The sequence below is a fragment of the Oncorhynchus kisutch genome, linkage group LG18, assembly GCF_002021735.2.
Source record: "Oncorhynchus kisutch isolate 150728-3 linkage group LG18, Okis_V2, whole genome shotgun sequence".
In the NCBI taxonomy this organism is placed as follows: Eukaryota; Metazoa; Chordata; class Actinopteri; order Salmoniformes; family Salmonidae; genus Oncorhynchus; species Oncorhynchus kisutch.
In genome coordinates, this window is record NC_034191.2 from 33,909,497 (window position 1) to 33,918,659 (window position 9,163).

Sequence of the window (9,163 nt, forward strand, 5' to 3'; positions counted from 1 at the left end):
ACATCTTCAGGGACTAGACACAACAACTCCTCTCTGGGGAGTAAGGAAAGAAAAGTGGATAAGACCCCAATCCTGATCGGCCCCTTAAAACGTACATTTTGATCAATAAATACACACATACGCACGTACGTACGCACTCACGCACGCACACACACACACACACACACACACAAACACACACACACGAACACACACACACACACACATATAAATGTACACAGACAACACACACATAGCCACACACAAACACTGACAAAGTCACACACATATCCAGGCTGGATGCATGAGAATGGGGTGTTAGGGGAGGACGGAGATGGAAGAGCTGATGAGGAGTGATTGGGAGGGAAGGAGCAGAAAAGGGGAGTGAGAACCTGGGAGAAAGGGAAGAGGGAATGGAGAGGAAGAGGGATGGCTGGGGTGATGGAAAATGCGAGAGTGAGAAAATTATCATATGGTCTATCAAAATGCAAAATGGAGCGGTTGGGACTATTCCCCTGGTGCCATTAGCCAGTGGAGAGCTGCCTTGGTAAACATATGGTGAGAGAGAGAGGAAGGGCAGACCTGCATGGTTTCACACAGTGGAGAGCCTGGCTCTCACAGTGATCAAAGACTGAGCTCAGTCATTTAGCCCAAAACAGTCTTCCACAATATGCTAATGAAATGGAACGTGAGTGAGCACTGCATTTCCAGAAGTGCTGGGGAAAGACTGGCGGAAGGTGTGTGTGTGTGTGTGTGTGTGTGTGTGTGCGCGCGCGTACGGAATGGAACGTGAGTGAGCCGCTGCATTGCCAGAAGGGCTGGGAAAAGACTGGTGGAAGGTGTGTGTGTGTGTGTGCGTGTGATGACTGAATGCTCCACTGAGCTCAACTTCATCAGTCTGAGAGTCTGAGAACACACTTCAGTCATCTGCCTGCCATTCGAGAAACGTTGTTACACATGTTATTAAGAGAATAACCCGCTCAGTCAATGTAGCGGAGCGAACAAACACACACACACACATAGAGATACACACAGGGAGCAACACATTCCCAAGTCAGATGACAAGGTGCAGCAGGCAGGCGGAGGGGAGAGGAGAGGGATGTGTTTGCTGTCCGCTGACGGGTTATTAAGACTCAACCCTGAAGCACTTCAGCTGGTGCAGACGGCAGTCAGCAGAGTGGAGTCCCACAGGGAAATGGAGACGTTACTCAGCAGAGTGGAGTCCTATAGGGAATGGAGACGTTACTCAGCAGAGTGGAGACCCACAGGGAAATGGAGACGTTACTCAGCAGAGTGGAGTCCCACAGGGAAATGGAGACGTTACTCAACAGAGTGGAGTCCCACAGGGAAATGGAGACGTTACTCAGCAGAGTGGAGTCCCACAGGGAAATGGAGACGTTGCTCAGCAGAGTGGAGTCCCACAGGGAAATGGAGACGTTACTCAACAGAGTGGAGTCCTACAGGGAAATGGAGACGTTACTCAACAGAGTGGAGTCCAACGGGGAACCGGAGACGTTACTCAGCAGAGTGGAGTCCCACGCGGTAACACAGACTGCACTCAGCAGAGTGGAATCCCACACGGTAACACAGACTGCACTCAGCAGAGTGGAGTCCCACGCGGTAGCACAGACTGCACTCAGCAGAGTGGAATCCCACGCGGTAACACAGACTGCACTCAGCAGAGTGGAGTCCCACGCGGTAACACAGACTGCACTCAGCAGAGTGGAGTCCCACGCGGTAACACAGACTGCACTCAGCAGAGTGGAGTCCCACGCGGTAGCACAGACTGCACTTAGCAGAGTGGAATCCCACGCGGTAACACAGACTGCACTCAGCAGAGTGGAGTCCCACGCGGTAACACAGACTGCACTCAGCAGAGTGGAGTCCTACAGGGAAATGGAGACGTTACTCAGCAGAGTGGAGTCCTACAGGGAAATGGAGACGTTACTCAGCAGAGTGGAGTCCTACAGGAAAATGGAGACGTTACTCAGCAGAGTGGAGTCCTACAGGGAAATGGAGACGTTACTCAGCAAAGTGGAGTCCTACAGGGAAATGGAGACGTTACTCAGCAGAGTGGAGTCCTACAGGAAAATGGAGACGTTACTCAGCAGAGTGGAGTCCTATAGGGAAATGGAGATGTTACTCAACAGAGTGGAGTCCAACGGGGAAATGGAGACGTTACTCAGCAGAGTGGAGTCCTACAGGGAATGGAGACGTTACTCAACAGAGTGGAGTCCAACGGGGAACCGGAGACGTTACTCAGCAGAGTGGAGTCCAACGGGGAACCGGAGATGTTACTCAGCAGAGTGGAGTCCCACGCGGTAACACAGACTGCACTCAGCAGAGTGGAATCCCACACGGTAACACAGACTGCACTCAGCAGAGTGGAGTCCCACGCGGTAGCACAGACTGCACTCAGCAGAGTGGAATCCCACGCGGTAACACAGACTGCACTCAGCAGAGTGGAGTCCCACGCGGTAACACAGACTGCACTCAGCAGAGTGGAGTCCTACAGGGAAATGGAGACGTTACTCAGCAGAGTGGAGTCCTACAGGGAAATGGAGACGTTACTCAGCAGAGTGGAGTCCTACAGGGAAATGGAGACGTTACTCAGCAGAGTGGAGTCCAACGGGGAAATGGAGACGTTACTCAACAGAGTGGAGTCCTACAGGGAAATGGAGATGTTACTCAACAGAGTGGAGTCCTACAGGGAAATGGAGACGTTACTCAACAGAGTGGAGTCCAACGGGGAACCGGAGACGTTACTCAGCAGAGTGGAGTCCCACGCGGTAACACAGACTGCACTCAGCAGAGTGGAATCCCACACGGTAACACAGACTGCACTCAGCAGAGTGGAGTCCCACGCGGTAGCACAGACTGCACTCAGCAGAGTGGAATCCCACGCGGTAACACAGACTGCACTCAGCAGAGTGGAGTCCCATGCGGTAACACAGACTGCACTCAGCAGAGTGGAGTCCCACGCGGTAACACAGACTGCACTCAGCAGAGTGGAGTCCCACGCGGTAACACAGACTGCACTCAGCAGAGTGGAGTCCCACGCGGTAACACAGACTGCACTCAGCAGAGTGGAGTCCCACGCGGTAACACAGACTGCACTCAGCAGAGTGGAGTCCCACGCGGTAACACAGACTGCACTCAGCAGAGTGGAGTCCCACGCGGTAACACAGACTGCACTCAGCAGAGTGGAGTCCCAAGCGGTAGCACAGACTGCACTCAGCAGAGTGGAGTCCCACGCGGTAACACAGACTGCACTCAGCAGAGTGGAGTCCCACGCGGTAACACAGACTGCACTCAGCAGAGTGGAGTCCCACGCGGTAACACAGACTGCACTCAGCAGAGTGGAGTCCCACGCGGTAACACAGACTGCACTCAGCAGAGTGGAGTCCCACGCGGTAACACAGACTGCACTCAGCAGAGTGGAGTCCCACGCGGTAACACAGACTGCACTCAGCAGAGTGGAGTCCCACGCGGTAGCACAGACTGCACTCAGCAGAGTGGAGTCCCACGCGGTAACACAGACTGCACTCAGCAGAGTGGAGTCCCACGCGGTAACACAGACTGCACTCAGCAGAGTGGAGTCCCACGCGGTAACACAGACTGCACTCAGCAGAGTGGAGTCCCACGTGGTAACACAGACTGCACTCAGCAGAGTGGAGTCCCACGCGGTAACACAGACTGCACTCAGCAGAGTGGAGTCCCACGCGGTAACACAGACTGCACTCAGCAGAGTGGAGTCCCACGCGGTAACACAGACTGCACTCAGCAGAGTGGAGTCCCACGCGGTAGCACAGACTGCACTCAGCAGAGTGGAATCCCACGCGGTAACACAGACTGCACTCAGCAGAGTGGAGTCCCACGCGGTAACACAGACTGCACTCAGCAGAGTGGAGTCCCACGCGGTAACACAGATTGCACTCAGCAGAGTGGAGTCCCACGCGGTAACACAGACTGCACTCAGTAGAGTGGAGTCCCACGCGGTAACACAGACTGCACTCAGCAGAGTGGAGTCCCATGCGGTAACACAGACTGCACTCAGCAGAGTGGAGTCCCACGCGGTAACACAGACTGCACTCAGCAGAGTGGAGTCCCACACGTTAACACAGACTGCACTCAGCAGAGTGGAGTCCCACACGGTAACACAGACTGCACTCAGCAGAGTGGAGTCCCACGCGGTAACACAGACTGCACTCAGCAGAGTGGAGTCCCACGCGGTAACACAGACTGCACTCAGCAGAGTGGAGTCCCACGCGGTAACACAGACTGCACTCAGCAGAGTGGAGTCCCACGCGGTAACACAGACTGCACTCAGCAGAGTGGAGTCCCACGCGGTAGCACAGACTGCACTTAGCAGAGTGGAATCCCACGCGGTAACACAGACTGCACTCAGCAGAGTGGAGTCCCACGCGGTAACACAGACTGCACTCAGCAGAGTGGAGTCCTACAGGGAAATGGAGACGTTACTCAGCAGAGTGGAGTCCTACAGGGAAATGGAGACGTTACTCAGCAGAGTGGAGTCCTACAGGAAAATGGAGACGTTACTCAGCAGAGTGGAGTCCTATAGGGAAATGGAGATGTTACTCAACAGAGTGGAGTCCTACAGGGAAATGGAGACGTTACTCAGCAGAGTGGAGTCCTAAAGGGAATGGAGACGTTACTCAACAGAGTGGAGTCCAACGGGGAACCGGAGACGTTACTCAGCAGAGTGGAGTCCCACGCGGTAACACAGACTGCACTCAGCAGAGTGGAATCCCACACGGTAACACAGACTGCACTCAGCAGAGTGGAGTCCCACGCGGTAGCACAGACTGCACTCAGCAGAGTGGAATCCCACGCGGTAACACAGACTGCATTCAGCAGAGTGGAGTCCCACGCGGTAACACAGACTGCACTCAGCAGAGTGGAGTCCCACGCGGTAACACAGACTGCACTCAGCAGAGTGGAGTCCCACGCGGTAACACAGACTGCACTCAGCAGAGTGGAGTCCCACGCGGTAACACAGACTGCACTCAGCAGAGTGGAGTCCCACGCGGTAACACAGACTGCACTCAGCAGAGTGGAGTCCCACGCGGTAACACAGACTGCACTCAGCAGAGTGGAGTCCCACGCGGTAACACAGACTGCACTCAGCAGAGTGGAGTCCCACGCGGTAGCACAGACTGCACTCAGCAGAGTGGAATCCCACGCGGTAACACAGACTGCACTCAGCAGAGTGGAGTCCCACGCGGTAACACAGACTGCACTCAGCAGAGTGGAGTCCCACGCGGTAACACAGACTGCACTCAGCAGAGTGGAGTCCCACGCGGTAACACAGACTGCACTCAGCAGAGTGGAGTCCCACGCGGTAACACAGACTGCACTCAGCAGAGTGGAGTCCCACGCGGTAACACAGACTGCACTCAGCAGAGTGGAGTCCCACGCGGTAACACAGACTGCACTCAGCAGAGTGGAGTCCCACGCGGTAACACAGACTGCACTCAGCAGAGTGGAGTCCCACGCGGTAACACAGACTGCACTCAGCAGAGTGGAGTCCCACGCGGTAACACAGACTGCACTCAGCAGAGTGGAGTCCCACGCGGTAACACAGACTGCACTCAGCAGAGTGGAGTCCCACGCGGTAACACAGACTGCACTCAGCAGAGTGGAGTCCCACGGGGAAACAGAGACGATAATGTACTTCTGAAATATGACCCCCTCCTTCACACATTATAGGCTTTTACAGTAGATGTCACTACCATACCAACTCCACTAGGCAGGATTTCATTAATCCTGTAAACTCACTAACTACATGTTCAATGGGATTTAGTGGACCAGTGCTCTACCTACACCCTTCAAAGGATTCTTCCAGGTTCATTCTGAAATCCATCTATACAACACAAGACACCGCGATAACCTTCACCCTCCCCACTGCCACACCTCACATAATTCTCTGTCAGATACAGAGGTACCATACTCAATGTTACAATGTTACAATGTACAATGTTAGGAGTTCCTATAGCCCACTATGCTATCCTGCAGGAGTGTAAGAAGGCTACAAAAAAACATCATTGATCTAGAATGAGAGTTGTGAACAACCAAGTAGCCTATATATCTGAAAACTAACAAAGTGAACAGGGACGAAAAGCACAGCATGTGATCACCACACTGACAGCGTGAGTATAACATAGCACAGCGTTAGAAGATACGGGATTGGGCTGTGCTTTCAGGCGTTCGTTCTCAATAATCCCCCAAGCCTAATAAAGCGCTGCACTATATCATTGGCATTACATATTCACGAGCTGCGCGCGGCCAGGTGGATTTGTTGTAGGCTGACACACGCACACGGACATACACACACACGCACGACACACACATGCACGGACATACGCACGGACACACACGCACTGACACACACCGACAAATAGATCAAGCATTGAAAGTTGTTTCTTCCGCTGTGTGTCAGTCAGACTGTCAACTTTGGTGTGAGTCTTGTGACTATTATTCCTGCGCAGCATATAGACTTGTTTAGGCAAGAGCTGTTCCCATTATTTTGGGGCTAATCACCAGGATCATTTTCAATAGAAAATCAAATGTGCCTTCTCTCCCATGAACCAAAAGTGGTGAAACTCTGCTGGTCACCCTCATGTAACACCTTTGCACAAATAGGCCTAGGTTATCTCTTTAGATGCACTAAATGAATCAGATTCTATTCAGAGATTTAATTAAGGAGTTAGAGGTCGTCTGCATTTGCCTTTTCTCGACTGAAACATGTTGTTTGGAGTGTGGAGGTTGGTGGACAGGATTTTAATGAGACCTTTTTACAGCTGCGGCTGGCAGACGGAGAAAAGTGCCAGCACACGACTCGAAATCAACGATGAATGACACACGGAATTGATTCAGTCTACTGTATTATTTGAATTGGCTGGTAGACAGTTCATTAAATGACAGTTGGAAGACAGTGAAAGTATGAGTGCGAGAGAGAATGAGAGAGACTACAGACACGGGGCTTCGCTATCCATGGTGCTGAAAGAACAGCTCCCAGCCTTAATTGAGAATGTTGGGTTTTTGTAACTTGGTGCAACTGAGTGCTAGATTGGAAGACTTTCAGCTTCACTGTAGGCTACCTTTTGCACAGTAGACAGCTGTTGAAGGAGACTAAAATTGTGTTCTAGTAGTGGAAGGCTTTTCTGTGTGCCCAGAGACTCTTAACACATTATCAATCCCAGCAATGCTCAAACCACCTGAAATCAGCCAACGGAAGCCCATACACACAAAACGACCCAGAACAATAATTAACAAAAATGCATTTCAAAATTATAGAACTACCATAGGTAGGTTACAGAATAATCGTAAACATGGCATAAGTCATTAACGCATAGGCTACAATGTCATTTTTAAACGATCGACGTAAATGCATTTGAAACAGCAACGTGACTGCTGGATACTGATGTGTAGCCTACCTGGTTGATGCACAGGGCAAAACGCTTCCTTTCCCGCGCGCCAGCCAGACTCCCGCCACGCAGCCCCGTGCCTTCCCCTTGATACATGTTCCTGGAATGACACAAGCAAAAGTTATGCCAATTAGCCTAATGTCCAAATGTTCACTGTAAAATAGAGATGTCTCGGAGTGAGAAGCAGCTGACTATAGTAAGTCTCTCCGTATAGGTGCAGGCAAAAACCTAGAGCTTGTTCTGCTCGCTAGAGCTTGATGTAGGATTCCATGACTCAAACTAAATTGAAACAGAATACGTCACTTATCACACATGCATGACGCATCAACAGCCTATATTATGATTGACTAACCGATAATTGCCGGTCCTCAACATAGCTGGCTATGCCACGGTCAGTTAGAGAGACAGCAGCGCAGAGTGCAGAGAGTAGAGTAGCCCCACTGTCAGAAAGAGGCGACTTGGGAATTGTTCTCTCATCCAATAAGATGTTAGGGTCGTGTATGGTAGGTTATATACTGCATGTGTGTCGCGGCAAAGGGGGAGTAATTTAGTCATGTAATCAACATAAATCACCAGTTTGTTAGCTCTCTCTGCAAAGCATGGCGGGAAAATATATATTATCTCACTTACGGCTAACCGGGAAGGAATGTACAATCCTCATGTGCCGCCAGTGGACCTTCAGTCGCGAGTCATGGAGTCAGACATGGGAGATGAATATGCTGGGCACATAGATTGAATACCATGTATTTATTTGACAATAGAATACTGATGAAGCTTTAGGCTTGTCTGAGGTGTCCTTGTTTGTGGCCTTTATTGTTTTTCTTCCGAAAAGTCCTCATGAAAATCAAAGCACATTGATGATTACATTTTGTCAATGTAATGACAGCAAAACGCTGCAGTATATTGTGTAATGTATGACAGTGCCCAACCCAATAAATAGCGGCACAGATAGAACAAGGAGCCAGATGTTTCACCGGATGTATAAATCTGAAGCATCCGGTTGGAATCTCCGGCAGTGGGAGAGTATGGCGCGGGAGGGTACTGGAAACACCTTCTGCTGATTTTCTCAATGAAGAAAAGCCCGAACTGAATAGTTTTCTGTTCCCCAAAAATATATTACGAAACAGGTTGCACTGAGTTTTGTAGACGTTGCCCTTTGCAAAGTTTTAAAATGGCGTTGTTTACAAGGGCGGCAAGGGCGAATTGAGTTCTTACACACACACACACACTTCACAGAAATATTCTAACACATGCCAGAACGCCAATAGGATCTCGCTAGCTAGTGCTTGGCGCTGCCCACCTCCTTGCTTGTTCAACCCACTATAAGGAATTAGCTCCCATTGAGAGGAACTATCTTGGTTGAGTTATAAATATATTTGTAGGTGGCTTGAGATGGTCTGAGTAGACTGACTTTCTGTGGGTCTCCAACAGTAAGTATATGTTATTATCAGTGGCATTAACTTGGAAACAATGTAATTCCTCATCAGTTTAGCTTCTTGGCTTAGCCTTTTAAATGTAGCTTAGTGTGATTTTATTGATCAAGGCAGGTCAGTTATGTTAGGTTTTACCTAACTTAAACCAGGTAAGCAAAGTGGACAAAAGCAGGTAAGGTCCATCTGTTACAGAGCAGCCAGTAGCTGGAGTCAAGGACTTGTGTGTGTCTGCCGTCACAACCATGGCATCTTCAGGGACTAGACACAACAGCTCCTCTCTGATGAGGAAGATAAGAAAAGTGG

General features: G+C 50.6%; 1 protein-coding gene across 1 annotated transcript in view; it reads right to left on the bottom strand.

Annotated features, from left to right (window-relative positions):
* LOC109909064 (schwannomin-interacting protein 1) overlaps positions 1-7,817 on the bottom strand; it is a 320,898-nt gene extending 313,081 nt beyond the window's left edge. The window contains exons 1-2 of the mRNA XM_031795834.1: positions 7,780-7,817; positions 7,437-7,527 (exon numbers count right to left, since the gene is read on the bottom strand). Coding sequence (XP_031651694.1) covers positions 7,437-7,527; positions 7,780-7,802 — 114 coding nt within the window. The 5' untranslated portion in view covers positions 7,803-7,817. The remainder of the gene's footprint in view (positions 1-7,436; positions 7,528-7,779) is intronic.
* Positions 7,818-9,163: the final 1,346 nt, after the last annotated feature.